Genomic DNA, 16989 nt, shown 5'->3' with positions numbered 1-16989 from the left:
GGGAAAACCTATCACGGCTTCTTCTTCCAACAAGAGAGGGAAGGCAAAAAGCTAGATAGGATGGGACAAGAAATAAGATTGGTTCACCTTCCACTTGAGGGATATATACAATTTTAAAATCTTTGATTTGTTATTCATAGCAAATATTTATTGAAGGTTTTCCCATTCAGCCTCTCAACATTCAACAAGGTGAGGTCAATAGTGATGGTACACCTCAGGCAGCAGAAGGCTTCTCATCTTTCTCTATTTTGAGAGTTGGTTGCTGGTCTCAAAATCTAGACTTGCGCTTGTATGCATCACCAGCTTCTTTCTCTACCTCCCCAACAATCTTGGCCTGTGCATCAACTGCCAAAAAATCCCAATTGACACCGACAGAAGACATTCTCTTCCATCTCCAAACTTTCCTTTTTAATATGATCAATTGCTTTATTAGGCCATTTGTTGTTGATGATGGCTACAGTTCCATTTGCATGTATTCATATGAGATCAGTCAAGTTATATAATTGCTATGCAAAGTGGACATGACAGCACTGGAATATTCCTGTATCTTTAGCAGCAGCATCAATAAGAGACAAACTCATCAGGTAGATACATTAGTGTATCTCATACAGGACATGCCCTTTTTCATCATGACAAGCCACGGCTGCCTTTACAGGGTGAAGAGTCTTATATCTCATTACAGAGTATAAGGCAGGTGATCTGCTGTGGAGCAGGATCTGCACATCAATGCTTTAGATGATGCGCATCAATGTTCCAGATGATGGAACCTGAAATCAAAAACATTTGGTACTAGACATCTTAAGCATTCTTGCTTCACATAACTAAAATCTAAAAGGGTGATATGAAGTTGGAACTGTGTGATCTAATGCTGAAACGTGTTTTGATGAACATTTTCCTGATAACTATGAATAAAGGGCATACAAAGACTAGATAAAATGCCATGTTGTCCTTGTCTCCATGGGCAATAGTATGGGATTATGGTATACAAATAAGGAAATAGGAATCTGCACTTACACTCTGGCATCTCTAGCACTGGACCTATCATGTAACTGACACAGAGAACACCCTAAAAAACACCCATGCAGGTCATCTAATGGATATTATACTCAATACTTTGGGAAAGTGTTTATTTTACCTCCCACCAGAATGCTCGAGGCAGGGATTTGAGTGATCCGGATGTCCCCTGGGCAATGTCCTTAAAGATGGCCAATTCGCTTACACCAGAAATGACTTTCACTTTCTCAAGTTGTTCCTGACATGGAAAAAAATCCCAATGTGATAAGGTCCCTGTTTAGTTTCTGTTTGGAGTAATAGCCTTTTCAGTGGCTACTCCCACCCTCTGGAATGACAAAAGAGGCAAGTATATGTTATCCTTTCTGCTTTGCCATGTTTGAATCAAAGGGCAAAACAATCCAAATTGCACAAATTGCACAAAACAGTTGGGCTAGCCACTTATAAAATGAATCTGAAACTGAAATGAGGAAGGTGTGTAGAGGAACAAAGCCACAAATTGTACAGTCGCACAACATTTAATGCTTTTATCAACAGGCCCATATAACAGGAAGTATATGTTGGCTGCACATTGTGGATGCAGCTGGCCAACTGGATCAATTCTTTGGAGTGAGAAACACCTGGCTTTCAAGACAGGAGTCAAGATGTTAATGGGTCACCGGCGAGGAAAGAGCAACCCCTCCCCTTCAGCATATGGTTCTAAGTACAAAGGGCTCTTGCTGATCTTGCTAGGGCTTGCAGTGCTTGTGTCTTCTTGTCTTGCAGCGGTCTCACTTTACTATGTTACTGTCTTGAAAACGGAACTAACCATTCTGACTAGCAAGCTAAACTCCAGAGTCCAAGCACGGCTTCCATCCTCACTGTCCTTGGGGTCTCTGGAGAAAAGGAAAGAGGCCAGTCCGTTCCTTCCCCACTGGAAGAAGTCGGAAGGTTCTACGAGCCAGGTGCGTTGTAAGGCTTCAGGGGGAGGTATTTGGATAGAGAAAAACTGGAATTGCAGCCTTAATGTATTGTGTTCTCATGCCATTGGTAGGGGGCTGCTTTCAGACCACATCCAAGTAGCCAAGAGGCCATGCGGAATGGAGAGCAACACAGGAAGAAAAGGTCTTCAGGTGAAACAGGTGAGAGATCTGGACAGAGAGGCCAGGTATGAGCTATTGGGAAACTGCCAAGGAAAGGGAATAAGAACTAACAAAGTGGTAGAGATTTGATTTGTTGAGATAACTGTACTTACTTTGTTTGGAGAGTGAAAAGGACCCAAAAATTGTGACAATCTGTATCTGGCAACTCTATTTGAAACACCGGCACAGTCTTGTGGTTTGCTACAGCTTTTTCCTTTGTCGAAAATGGGCAATCTGTTAAATTACACACATTCAGATATATCAAAATGCTTTATATAGAAACATTGGCTAAAACTGCACACCCTGTACAGTAAGTACCTGCTGCATTACTGTCTTAATTGTATTTTTCCTTTATTGCCATTACCATCATATGCTGGAAAGGTAGAACAGAAATGCAAGACTTAAATAATGGCTACTTTGATCAGTTGTAGGATATAACTATTGATCTACAGAAAGATATACCTGAAGACGTATGTGTGTCGCTATAACCATAAGCGCTGTTGAAAGAGAGTATATGCCATGTGTTTATCGACAACACATAGATTAGAAATATTTTATAAAGTGGCACAGTCCTTTGTTTTAGTCCAGCATGGTCTGTTACTCCAAACAAGCTGTTAGGCCAGAGAAATAGGGAGCATTGCTATGCTATGCCAGGCTGGTTCGTGGTGAATTTATTTGGTCTTAATGATCAAAATAATTAGATAATATTGAAGTCTAGGAACACTGCTACCACTGCTACCATTACGAAGTGTAACTGCTTTTCTGAATAATCAGGAACAGGGTCTGAGCTACTCTAGCACCCATCTCTTCTAAGGTTTCCGTAGAGGGAAAAACACCAGTCATTACATCTCTCCTGACACACAAGCAGAGAGAGATCTCAAAGCACACAGCACATACTCTCCATACTAAAGTGTCAGATTCAAAAAGGTATGCAGTGGAAAAATATCCATTTTAAACAACCAATCAGAAGGCGAGCAGAAACAGAGAGGAGAGAAGAAAAAAATACATTCCCAACTGTCATTCCGGAGACATGGTGGAAGGGAAACCCTTAGTCTATACCAGGGGTCCTCAAACTTTTTAAACAGAGGGCCAGGTCACAGTCCCTCAAACCGTTGGAGGGCCCGGATTATAATTTGAAAAAACCCATTAATAATAATAATAATAATAATAATAATAATAATAATAATAATCTTTATTTATACCCCACCACCATCTCCCCTATGGGGACAAGCCCAGACAACATGTTACAGCAAAATAAAACCAAAACATAAACAACAAGCAACGTCATCAAAATTACATAGAAAAAAAAGATATAAATACAGTAACAAAATAACATTACAATAAACACAATTGTGGTAACAGTGAATGAATTCCTATGCACACTGCACATATTTGTAGTGCAAAAAACCCCACTTAAAAACAATACAATAATTAAAATGAAGAACAATTTTAACAAATATAAACTTATTAGTATTTCAATGGGAAGTGTGGGCCTGCTTTTGGCTGATGAGATAGGATTGTTGTGTGCTTTCAAGTAGTTTCAGACTTAGGTTGACCCTGAGCGAGGGCCGGGTAAATGACCTTGGAGAGCCGTATCCGGCCCTCGGGCCTTAGTTTGAGGACCCCTGGTCTATACTAAGCTAACTAAACTGTTCTTCGTTGAGGACTTTGAGACTTGGGCAGTGTGGGTTTGAATTCCAATGGCATCCACCTACCTTCTAATTTAAATCTTTCTCTTTAGTGCTACAGTCATGTCTGCAACTGATGGCTGACAGCAAAAGGGACATCCAGCAAAATGGTAATGCAGTGTTCTCTTATTCTTGTGAGCAGTCTTCTGCAGTACTGTCCTATGGTTCAGTTTCACATGGTGCGCTACCACTTTGGTGTAATGACATTGAATGCTAGTGAGTCACCACATTTCCATAGTGGCTTTTTGACAGACAGAGGGCTGTGACAAGTTGAGGGTCCTCAGTTTTGGTAAATCCACACACACAAAAAATCTGGTCTCTGTGAAGAAGCTCTTTCCTCCCACAGCTCTTTGGATCTCATCTCAGATGTAAAACTTTCTGGTCTTCAGTGTAAAATCATCTGAATATCTGTAGTTTTCTCTGTTTGATAAATAACCCTGGTGACATTATCATACTGGGATATCATCTCTTTATATCAGTATGCATCCCATATTTTTAAAGGATTGAATGCATACTGTATTGACATGGGATGCATACACCCCACATCATACCTGATTATTACAATTCTTATTATCTGAAAATACTGTGCTTTGACTAATCATACCACAGAAGGCTGGCTCCTCCCAATCCATTCAAAAACCTCCTACATCGCTCTATGATTTTTAAAAGTATAGTTGCTGATGGGATGCAGACAGATTTTCCAGTTCCAGCAAGCAGGTAGTTAGTCAGTTTTTGTGGGTTTTTTCGGGCTATAGGGCCATGTTCTAGAGGCATTTCTCCTGACGTTTCGCCTGCATCTATGGCAAGCATCCTCAGAGGTGAGGTCTGCTGGAACTGGGAAAAAAGGGGTTTATATATCTGTGGAATGACCAGGGTGAGACAAAGGGCTTTTGTAAGTTAGGCTAGATGTGGATCTTTCAACTGACCACCTTGATCTGGGAAAACCCCCTTTTTCCCAGATTCACACCTAGCCCAACTTACAAAAGCCCTTTGTCTCACCCTGGTCATTCCACAGATATATAAACCCCCTTTTTCCCAGTTCCAGCAGACCTCACCTCTCAGGATGCTTGCCATAGATGCAGGCGAAACGTCAGGAGAAATGCCTCTAGAACATGGCCCTATAGCCCGAAAAAACCCACAATTACTGAGTGATTTCAGCCATGAAAGCCTTCGACAATACAGGTAGTTAGTAATTGCAGGCCTTAATATTATACTGGTGTTACCAAAATTATTAACTCCATCCATACATTCATCTTCCATTTTTCCATTCATTCCAACATGTCATATTAAATTCACATTTATCAAATTTGCACATTGAATTTCTTATTACACTTCAGCAATGGAAAAATCCATAGTATTTCAAAAAACATGATTAGAATTCTGCAAAATAATCGGTTTCTTCAATGCTTTGCAGACAGATTCTGACAGAATACCAACAGAATGGGGCAAATGTCATGTGTTGGGACCTGTTCGAAATCATTCTCAAACAGTCTCAGGAATGGAGTATTTTCTAATGTGATAAAGTCCTGGAACAATGTATGAAATGATTCAGTTGCTTCTTAAAGTAAATCTTTTATTTATTTTTAGATGATTCAAGTCTGGTTCCTTGGCTTCTTAGTTTCAAAAGAGGAACTGCTCTGGAAGAACAAGGGAATAAAATACTGGTCAGAGAAACTGGTTACTTTTTCATTTATGGCCAGGTAAAATGAGAAAAAAAAGATTTCAGCAAATACCCATATAATTGAGAGAGAGAGAGAGAGAGAGAGAGCGCATTATATATAGTGGTAATGAAATTTGTCCTTATTCTCCAGGTTTTATATACAGATGAATTATTTGTAATGGGACATATGATCCAGAGGAGAAAGGCTCATGTTGTTGGTGATGACCTTAGTCTGGTTACATTATTCCGCTGCATCCAAAACATGCCGGCCACCAATCCTAATAACTCTTGTTATACTGCTGGTAAGCATGGCACCTACTCTGAGCACACTGTTCTTAACAAGCTCCATTCTGGGGCCATGAGAAAGAATGTTGTGAAAATAAATTGGCACCATGATAGTTGTTTTTTTAAAAGTTAGGTTAGACTGTGGGTGGATGTTGGACTCTAGACGTTCTCTCGCCATAGTCCTCACAATTCCCTGAATTTTAGCTTCTTGCAAGAGTTCCAGAAATCTTAGAACAGGGGTCCTCAAACTTTTTAAACAGAGGGCCAGAACACAGTCCCTCAAAATGTTGAAGGCTGGATTATAATTAAAAAAACATGAATGAATTCATATGCACAATGCACATATCTTATTTGTAATGCAAAAACACTTAAAAACAATACAATAATTAAAATGAAGAACATTTTAACAAATATAAACTTATTAGTATTTCAATGGGAAGTGTGGGTCTGCTTTTGGCTGATGAGATAGCATAGTTGTTGTATGCTTTCAAGTAATTTCAGACAGGTTGACCCTGAGCGATGGTTGTGTAAAGGACCTTGGAGGGCCGTATCTAGCCCCCGGGCCTTAGTTTGAGGACCCCTGTCTTAGAATAATAGCGTCATAGAATTGGAAGAGACCACATGAACCATCTAGTCCAACTCCGCGTCATGCAGGAAAGTATTCCCGACAGATGGCCATTCAGCCTCTGTTTAAAAGTTTCCAAAGAAGGAGCTTCCACCACACTCCAAGACAGAGAGTGCCATTGTTCAAATTCCTCTTCTTTGCATGTTCTTTGAGCCATGAATTCTATTTTGAACTCTAAAAAGCATTTAAAAGGTTCTTTTATTTTGTTCAAAATGAGACAGAGTATATCACAGAGTAATACAGAGAAAGAAGGTAGACACACAGACTCTGTAGCTATATTGGGTACACAAACAAGAAGATCATACCTCTTCTTCCTTCTTCTGGAAAAGAGAACGCAAGGTAGGCCATCTTGCGTTCCCAGAAAATCTGCCATTCTGCAGTACACTCTCCGTTCCTTGGAGAAGATTGGTGGATCAATCTCTGGTCTGCTACAATTTTTGGAATGCAAAGTGCCTCTTCTATAACAATATTTTTGTTTATGTGGTTCTGAAAGTTATAAATGAATGACAGCTGTTTTTCCAGCTAAAACATCCTGAATCCCTCAGTTCCTGGACAGATGTTGACTTTTCTTCTTTAAGTGAGAATTGGTTTTATTATGCTCCCTTCTTAACTTAAAGAGTCATCATCTTTGATAATGTAAACATGTTGTTTTCCACCAAGAGTTCAACAGTTAATCATTTGTCTCTGGTCATGTCAGCAGTTCTCATCAGTAACTTAATTACAGTTTATGAGTTCAGTGGTTTTCCAGAATTCAATCTTAGAATGGGATCTCCAAGCTCCAACTATACATCTTTCATACAATTTCATTCAAACCATACATCATCCAATTCTCTCACACCAGAAGCGACTTGCAGTTTCTCAAGTCGCTCCTAACATGACCAAAAAAAATAAATCTATTTATCCATGTCACTTTGATGATTGATGGTGTTAATTAGGCACAGCATGAAAAGCTTGGATGGCTGGTCACCCAGGCAGCTGAAGTGGTACATCATAGAACAGTAGAGTTGGGAGAGACTGCATGGGTCATCTTGTCCAACCACCTGCCATGTAGGAAAAGCACAATCACTGCTTTAAACCAGATTATTTATTTAGCATTGTGGTAACTAGCTAATCCCGAGAGCTGAGTCAAACAGCTAGGTAGTTCAGGTGTTTGGATGATAGAGGACAAGGTGCACAATCCATACAATTTGTTGTCCTTAACATACATTTGTGGAAATGTCATGGATTTCCTATTTCTATGATAGAGAGTTTTGGTGCTGCTACAATGTAGAATTAATGCAATGTGACACCACTGTAACTGCCATGGCTCAATCCTATGGAATCATGGAGTTGTAGTTTTACATCTTTAGCTTTATCTGTTCAAAAGTACTGTTGCTTCACCAAACTACAAATCCTGGGGTTCTATAGCATTGAGCCATGGCAGATAAAGTGGTGTCATACGAATAGTTCTACATGCATATATACCCCAAGTTAGCAAGGGTTCTGCTTTGGAGAGGGATCATACATGACATCTGTAACATTTGATGCTACTGAATGGGCCCTAGATTTAAGTGAATCGCAATGTATCAAAGTGCTACTGACTGCTTTCATGTCTTGCCCTCAACTCAACAAAACCACTATTGCATAAGTGGTCCTCTTGCCCCTTTTATACTCACCTTTACTTTGGTCAGAGAAAATGTAACTGAGGCTGAATCTATCCCAGGATCTGATCTCAGTGTAGACTCATATCATCCAGTTCAAAGCAAAAAATCTGGGATCAAATCCTGGGATATAGGGCAGTGTAAAGGGGGCCTGAGTCAAAGTCCTCAGTGATATTTGATTTTAACCTGAGTAACTCCAATTCTAGCATTAAATTATATCCAATACCAGCATTGGTGCTCCATACCAGACATTCCTAGGAAGAGACATATGCATACAGATTTAAATTGTAATTGCATTAAAGCAGTGTGGTAAATGGACAACCGAAGTGTGTTTTAGAAATGATTTATATAGATACTAGCCATCCCCTGCCACTCTTTGCTGTGGTCCAGTCTGTGTATATGTGTTTTGTATGTTTACGTTATGTGCATGTGTGTGTTATACACATATGTGTAATGTGTATATGTGTGTGTATATATTTGTGTATATGTGTGTTTGCGTATATATGTGGTTTTGTGCATTTGTTGTAATGTATTTTGGGGTTTTTTTGGCTTTTAAGTCCTTTCCGCTGTGTTTTTCAGTGTTTTTTATGAGTGATGGTTATTTGTTGGCCTGATAGGTGTCTTGTGCCCAAATTTGGTGTCAATTTGTCCAGTGGTTTTTGAGTTATGTTAATCCTACAAATGAACATTACATTATTATATATAGATACATTTAACAACTTAAAATTCATTCTAGTCACTCATAAAAATCACGATATTTTAATGTAGTTTTTCAATTAATATCCTTTAAGCATGAAGGAAACATATTAAAAAGTAAAAGAGAACTGAACTACATGAAAATCTATTTATTTCATACCAAAAGCACAGATTTGTAATACAGACTTTCCAGTCATTTGTCACACCATATCTAAGAAACAAGAGCTGATGTTATCTATCCAATGCAATTTCCTGAATCAGCGCCCCAAATAACCCCAGGAACAGGCCTAAAATACCAAGATACCAAGAAAAAATGTTTTGTTGAGCTGTGTAATAAATATCTGTACTCAATAGTATATACACATCTTTTGGCAGGCATTGCAAAATTAGAAGAAGGAGATGAGCTTCAGCTGACGATACCACGGAGTGGAGCTAACATCGTTTTAAGCGGTGATGTCACTTTTTTTGGTGCAGTTAGACTTCTTTAGCATTTGTGTGTTTCTCATTAATTTCCCAGCATTTTTCCGTGCCTCTCACACAGAAAGGAGTGTAATATGGAGTCACTCCTGTTGAGTTCGTTGTTGGTTTCTTTTTAGCCTGATTAATTGTGGCGTACTTTGCTATTTGATTAACGTCTTCGAAACAGGAACTTCAACAGACATGTTCTGCATTCGCCCGCCCTCTCATGTGGATTACCAGAAATGAAACTTTTTTTGGACAATACAAATAGCAGTTGTTGTATAAGAATCAAAGAGGATCTGTGCTAAATCAGATCAAAACAACTATCTAGTTTAGTGCTTTGTTTGCAAAACTGGCCATCCATAAGTAACCGTTTATGCTTGTCTCAGGACCCTTCCACACAGCCCTATATTCCATAATATCAAGGCAGAAAATCCTACAATATCTGCTTTGAACTGGGTTATCTGAGTCCACACATAGATAATGTGGGATTTTCTAGGATATAGGAATGTGTGGAAGGGCCTTCAGCCCTCTTTGCCCTGACCAACATAAACCAGAGGGTTAAAACTTACATGAGGTTTCATTTTTTGGAGAAGAGGGAAACAATATAACCTCTGCTGAGCTCTGTCTATGGTGTCCCATAAGATTAAAATGTGGATTGTTACACTTAGTATATTCTTATGCATTTAAAGGTCAAAGACAAAATAATAGATGTGCTTGGTTAACAATTAATGTATAATCATGCATGCATAATGTTTGCAAATGATTATTAAAACTATTCAGAAGTTAATTGTTTCCTATGTTCTCTTATAGGTTCTGAATATCTATACTTAGCTTCTTTAGCTCATAGGTTTCTGTGCAACTGAAAATTAAAAAAAACACATGGGCAAAATGATATCTTAAAAATGGTCAGGTTTGGGGATCTTTGGGGTCAGGGACAAATAAATCAGAAAAGGCATGCATAGCTCTTGAAGTCATACAATGGATAAACCAACTTCTGTCCCACATTTAAAGGTAAAGGTTTCCCCTGACATTAAGTCTAGTTGTGTCCGACTCTGGGGGGTGGTGCTCATCTCCATTTCTAAGCCAAAGAACTGGCGTTGTCCGTAGACACCTCCGAGGTCATGTGGCCTGCATGACTGCATGAGGCACCATTACCTTCCCAAAGAAGCGGTACCTATTGATCTACTGACATTTGCATGTTCTTGAACTGCTAGGTTGGCAGAAGCTGGACCTAACACTGGGAGCACACCTTGCTCCCCAGATTTGAACCGCCAACGTTCCGATCAGCAAGTTCTGCATCTTAGTGGTTTAATAATATTAATAGTAATAAATTAATAAAACTTTATTTATACCCCGCCACCATCTCCCCAAGGGACTCGGAGCGGCTTACATGAGGCCAAGCCCAACAACACATCAAAAACAACAAGCAATAATAAAACAACAAGCAATAAACAGAATAAAGAATACAATTAATATAACTCACAAGTAGACAATAACACACAAGAATTAAAAAACCTATGGCTGGACCAAATGTAACAGTAAAACTTTAAAAATAAATGCTGGACATGAACAGGGGATGTATCTATTTGGAGGGTTTTGAATCAAAAGTAAAGAGCAACCCAACGGGTAATTAAAGTGCTTCTCAGAGTATTTGCAGGGGATTGTAACCTGCTGCGCTACCACAGCCACATTTACAAGGGAATGCCTGGCCTAAATCCTTGCTAAATCATGAATTGCTACCAACATATTGTAACAGGCATCTACATGATGCCCAATACCCCAATAAAGTTGGTAACCATTGACTGGTGGTGGCTTGGAAGCCAACAACCACCATGAATAGACCTTACAATCATCTCTTGTTTGCTGTTCAAAGTGAGTCCCTTTTAGATTGTAAGCCTGTTGAATTATTATATTTACTGATTTGTCCACCTTGGTTTTCATTTTTCGTCTGGTATCTTTTCTATTTTTGCTTTCTGACCATGAATTCTTCTCATGTCTGCTCAGATCAAGAAAGATGGTTTTTCAGCTGTTCTACTGGGGGCGTGAGAAGGTGGCCATCTGTCGGAGGCCCCTTCTACACTGCCACATAATCCAGATTAAATGAGTCTACACTGCCATATTCAAAGCAGAAAATCTGGATTTTGTATGGCAGTATAGAAGGGGCCTGAAAAGGCCTCTCAGCAAGTCCTACCATCCCCTCTATCCAAAAAGTTCTGGATTCTATGTTCTAGCTTCATTAATTACCCTTCTAGGTTATCCTATACCAAAAGGTGTGACTCAACACTGGGTTGTTTTTCTTGTAACCAGATTAATTTGACCATGACTCTGAAATCTGCATCAGTCTAGTTAGATAGCTTTTTAAAAAGTTTTCTTTAATTCTGAGGTCTTTCTGCTCCCACAATTTTGCCATTATCATGGCTACATCACATTCAAAATACAAATGAGTGCTTCTGCTCGCATTTTGAAAAGTGAACGCTAGATGTCATGCAAGATCAATAGATCAGCTCCAGTTCACTGCCTTCCATTACTTCATGTGCAGACACTAGTATTTTTGTCAACCTGAACACTGAGAAATCTGGATTAAAACAGGTCACTGGTAACAGATCCTGTGTAAATTCAAAACTTTTTTCCCCTTAAGTTTTCTTTCTCTGTAGTACTTTTAAATGTTCCACATGTTGTTAATTGTCATCTGTTCAGCTTCAGCTGGTGGCAGAAGACCTCCAAACCCCCATGATGGGAAATCTGGAAATATAATACGTGTAATTTAATATCAATGCATGTAATGTCAATGTCAAATTGTATGTCTATCTATCTATAGGCAATCACTCGTGGGCAAGTACTGTATGAATATCTTCTAAGGGTAGAGACTTGGTGGTGGGTCTGAAAGTGGTTGTGAAGGGCTATTCTGGATCTGCATGGTCTCTCACAATGAGGACACCAATTTCCAGATGGGAGATGGTCATGACAAGGATTTGCTTGATGGGCCTTCCTCTTGGCGTGTTTCTCCCTTTTGCCCTCTATTTGTGTTTCTTCAAAATCCATAGCATCATTGGTAACAGCTGACCTCCAGTCAGAACACTCCAGGGCCATGACTTCCCAGTTCTCTCTTCAAAATGGGCCTAAAACTTACCTTAAAATGTGGAATAAATAATCTCTTTTGTTTTCCATTCTTGAGCCGGGAGTAAAGGTACTGCTTTGGAAGACACTAATCGAGCATTCAGACAACGTGGTCAGTGCGGAGAAGTTGATGGCAGAGAATCTTCACTTCAGTGCTGTTGGTCTTTGCTTCTTATAGAATGTCCACCAGTTTTCCAAGAGATCTGCAGGATTTTTTGGAGGTAATGTTGATGGAATCCTTCCAGAATCAAGAGTGGCGCATGTAGATGGTCCATGTTTTGCAGTTCTACAATAGATTGGGAGGACAATAGCTTTATAGACAAGCATCTTGGTATATCTATAAAAGTCCTGATCCTCAAACACTCTCTGCTTCATTAAAAAAAATCACACAATGGGTAATGTATATTTATGGTTGATAGGCTTGTTTTTTGCTGCCCTAGAAACTAGGACTTGGAGCAATGGGTTCAAATTACAGGAATAACTTCCTGACCATATGAGCTGTTCAATAGTGGAACTCTCTGCCTCAGAGTGTGGTGGAAGCTTCTTCCTTGGAGGCATTTAAACAGAGGGTGGATGGCCATCGGTTAGGGATGCTTTGAATGTACCTTTCCTGCATGGCAAGGGGTTAGACTAGATGGCCCATGTGATCTCTTCCAATTCCATGATCCTATGATTCTATGGTTGTATATATATAAACATTATCAACCTTAGATATGCAGATGACACCGCTTTGATGGCCGAAAGCAAGGAGGAGCTGAGGAGCCTTCTAATCCAGGTGAAAGAAGAAAGCGCAAAAGCTGGGTTGCAGCTAAACATAAAAAAACCAAGATTATGGCAACAAGAATGATTGACAACTGGGAAATAGAGGGAGAAAACGTGGAGGCAGTGACAGACTTTGTATTTCTAGGTGCAAAGATTACTGCAGACGCAGACTGCAGCCAGGAAATCAGGAGACACTTCTTGGGAGGAGAGCAATGTCCAATCTCAATAAAATAGTGAAGAGTAGAGACATCACACTGGCAACAAAGATCCGCCTAGTTAAAGCAATGGTATTCCCCATAGTCACCTATGGATGTGAGAGCTGGACCATAGGGAAGGCTGGGCGAAGGAAGATAGATGCTTTTGAACTGTGGTACTGGAGGAAAGTTCTGAGAGTGCCTTGGACTGCGAGAAGATCCAACCAGTCCATACTTCAGGAAATAAAGACCGACTACTCATTGAAGGGAAGGACAGTAGATGCCAAGATGAAGTACTTTGGCCACATCATGAGGAGACAGCAAAGCCTAGAGAAGACAATGATGGTGGGGAAAATGGAAGGAAAAAGGAAGATGGGCCGACCAAGGGCAAGATGGATGAGTGGCATCCTTGAAGTGACTGGACTGACCTTGAAGGAGCTGGGAGTGGTGACGGCCAACAGGGGGCTCTGGCATGGGCTGGTCACGAAGAGTCGGAAACGAAAGAACGAATGAACAACAACAACATATATGCGTATATTTTATTTCTTTTTGTGGAAAACTGAGAATTAAGTTAATATGGGTGTTTGTTGAATATTAAAAAATTTTTAGTCACAAAAAATGAACTTAAAAAATTGAGGCAATCAAGGAACTTACTTGAAAGTTTCCAGTCAGGGGAATCCCTGAAACTGTATGGTTTTATGGGGACTTCTCAAAAACTTTAAAGGTGTGCTTGTGTCTCATCTTAAAACTGATGGAATATTGTTACAAGAGAGATTTCCTTAAGTGCTCCTAAAATCACAACCGTCCCCTTAAGAGGCAATGGTCCAGCTTTGGTTAATTCCTCTAATTAAAATACTATTTTTGAACCCAGAACTCAGTTTCCTTGTAGTACAGGTGGCCAAATGTGCAAATAGTTTCATAAAAAGAGATTTCTATTGAATAATCTGGCTTCACACATAACAAGCAGATGACGTATACATTGTAGTAAAGTGATTTCCCTGTTTCCCTCAATTCTGCAGTCATGATCTTAGATGTTTCATTTGCTTTCCTTCCATGAATGTAGAGCTATGTGCCTGCTAGTGAGAGATGGGTTGCTGTATGAGCGTTAGCATTTTCCTATTGCTGCCACTTGGCAAATCCTCCCAGCTTGCCAAGTCACGAAGATCATGTTAAAGACATGGGAGTTTTAAGGGCTGCAGCCAAAAACATGAGAGATCTGAGTTGCTGAGCTGCTGAAGATTCCCTTTTGGGGAAATAACTATTTCCATAGGAATCTGCTGCAGCCAAACAGCTGCTAGGGAACTCTGTCCAAGGTCCTGAACATTTCTGCTACACTGCTAGGCCAGACCTATGCCTGAGCCAGACCTGAACTCCCAGAGCCTGACTTAGAGTGTTTCTACACTATACTAATTTTTAGATATCTTTAAACATGTCACTCATTGTGTGTGTGTGTGTGTGTGCGCGTGTGTGCCCACTTATTTCAAATGTCTTAAATGCTAATCTTGACTAGAATATGCCCAAGAATCAACTGGATTTATTGTATTAACTCATCATTCAGCATTGAGTTAATTGATCTGTTCTAGCTGGGACCGACTAAGAGGATTCCAGTTTATATTGTCAAAAGCTTTCATGGCCAGAATCACTGGGTTGTTGTAGGTTTTTTCGGGCTATATGGCCATGTTCTAGAGGCATTTCTCCTGACGTTTCGCCTGCATCTATGGCAAGCATCCTCAGAGGTAGTGAGGTCTGTTGGAACTAGGAAAAAGGGTTTATATATCTGTGGAATGACCAGGGTGAGACAAAGGACTCTTGTCTGCTGGAGCTAGGTGTGCATGTTTCAACTGACCACCTTGATTAGTATTTGATTGCCTTGCAGTGCCTGGAGCAATCTTTTGCTGGATCACTCCAACAACCACCATGTCAGACTACACAGAGAAGCCATTGAAATCCACAAGCATGTGGACAATTTCAACAGAAAAGAAACCATGAAAATGAACAAAATCTGGCTACCAGTATTAAAAAACTCTAAAATTAGAACAGCACAACAACAGAGAGAAAACAAACAAGGACATCTAATCACCTCTCAACAAAAGATTGCTCCAGGCACTGCCAGGCAATCAAATGCTAATCAAGGTGGTCAGTTGAAACATTCACACCTAGCTCCAGCAGACAAAAGTCCTTTGTCTCACCCTGGTCATTCCACAGATATATAAACCCTTTTTCCTAGTTCCAACAGACCTGGCGTGATTGGTGGGGACGAGGTAGAGGGCCTTCTCGGTGGTGGCCCCTTGACTCTGGAATTCACTTCCCAAGGACATCAGGCATGCCCCAACTCTGGCAGTCTTTAGGAGGAGCTTGAAAACGTGGTTGTTCCAGAATAAGGACACTCTCGGCAATATGTCCTCCAAATGCACTTTATTGCTGACTTAGGTTTGCCTGCACACTCTTATACCTCTCTGAAAACCCTATCCCAGTTATATTTTATCTGTTCACATCCAGCATTATTTTTTTAAATTTTAATTTGGCCCAGCCACAGGTTTTTAAATGTTTGTTGTGCTATTGTCAATGTTTATTACTTATTTTTTGTTTATGAGATTTATTTTAACTGTTTTGTATTGTTGTTTCGTTATTGCTTTTATTATTGATGTATTGCGGGCCCGGCCTCATGTAAGCCGCACCGAGTCCCTTGGGGAGATGGTAGCGGGGTATAAATAAACATTTATTATTATTTATTATTATGCCCATATCTAATTATCCAGTACAAGGCTCCTTTATGTTGGTATGTGCAGAGTTACCAAAATGTCTGATTGGTGCCTAGTGCACATCTTTATGTACCACGCAGTATTGTGCATTGCACACTGATAGCTCACTGAAGTGCATTGGTCCTGGTGCACACTGGGCATTCTTGCTGGTATTCTGTTACATAGTATTAGGCACCCTTGCAATGCAGCTAGGTTTATGTAAATATAACAGGTCATGTAGGATTCTGACGAGACTCATTTGATGTGAAAGTAAAGCATGAAAATAATATTGCTGAATGAGCTTACTGATAAATATGGCTCATTAGAATTGACAAAAATATTACAGCTGCAGCTGTAGTTGAACTATCATAAAGTAATTAACATCTTTAAAAATTGCATGGGCTATATGAATATGTTGAGCACTTTAAAATACAGGCTGCCCCCCTCCTCCCCCTCCTCTTCCTTTTGGTGCTGGTCCATCAAATCCGATCATAATTGCCCTGTCAAATCAATACCAAGTCCAAGCATCCACTTGCTGTGCTTAGTGCTCTTTCACAGGAACTGTTAAAGAGGGCCTTCCGGCCCCAATCCATTTGGCTCCATTTAGTATCTGAGTACAGGAAGGTAGTTATTGTACAAGATTTGTTTCCTGTATGTTGTAAATTGGCAGCAGTGGAAAAACATTCACGTGCATTTATTAGCCTAGAAGGTCAGCTAGTAAAAGTCAAATCATGCCACTCAGTCTGGCATGATGTGACTTTACAGCACATGGTCACTTCTGCTACTACCATGAAAAGATCTCTCCTTTTGCCTTAGTATTTTAGTCTCCATGCTCCAATGTTCAATGGGCCAGTGCATAAGGTTCAGCAATGTGAAGAAAGTAACATCTGATCTGTTACATCTACAGATACTTTTGTAGTACCAATTTGAATTAGCTGAACAATGGCGCACTATACTCATTCACCCAAGTGACTTGTTGCTGTGAAT

At 39.9% G+C, this 16989-nt stretch overlaps 1 protein-coding gene across 1 annotated transcript; it reads left to right on the top strand.

Annotated features, from left to right (window-relative positions):
- Window positions 1-757: 757 nt before the first annotated feature.
- Window positions 758-9975, top strand: TNFSF13B (TNF superfamily member 13b). The gene is made up of 6 exons (XM_060784944.2): window positions 758-1955; window positions 2045-2132; window positions 3874-3930; window positions 5408-5520; window positions 5632-5782; window positions 9102-9975. Exons 1-6 carry the CDS (start codon window positions 1533-1535, stop codon window positions 9212-9214), a joined length of 945 nt encoding a protein of 314 aa, XP_060640927.2. The 5' UTR covers window positions 758-1532; the 3' UTR covers window positions 9215-9975.
- Window positions 9976-16989: the final 7014 nt, after the last annotated feature.

This window comes from Anolis sagrei, chromosome 1 (genome assembly GCF_037176765.1).
Source record: "Anolis sagrei isolate rAnoSag1 chromosome 1, rAnoSag1.mat, whole genome shotgun sequence".
Classification (NCBI taxonomy): domain Eukaryota; kingdom Metazoa; phylum Chordata; class Lepidosauria; order Squamata; family Dactyloidae; genus Anolis; species Anolis sagrei.
This window is presented reverse-complemented; position numbering and strand designations above follow the sequence as displayed.

Excerpts from the sequence above, each read along its gene's own strand:
- TNFSF13B (XM_060784944.2), top strand. The coding sequence starts at position 1,533 with ATGCTTTTATCAACAGGCCCATATAACAGGAAGTATATGTTGGCTGCA. Across the intron at positions 1,956-2,044 it reads CGGAAGGTTCTACGAGCCAG|GGGGCTGCTTTCAGACCACA; the intron begins GTGCGTTGTAAG and ends TGCCATTGGTAG. Across the intron at positions 2,133-3,873 it reads AAGGTCTTCAGGTGAAACAG|TGCTACAGTCATGTCTGCAA; the intron begins GTGAGAGATCTG and ends CTTTCTCTTTAG.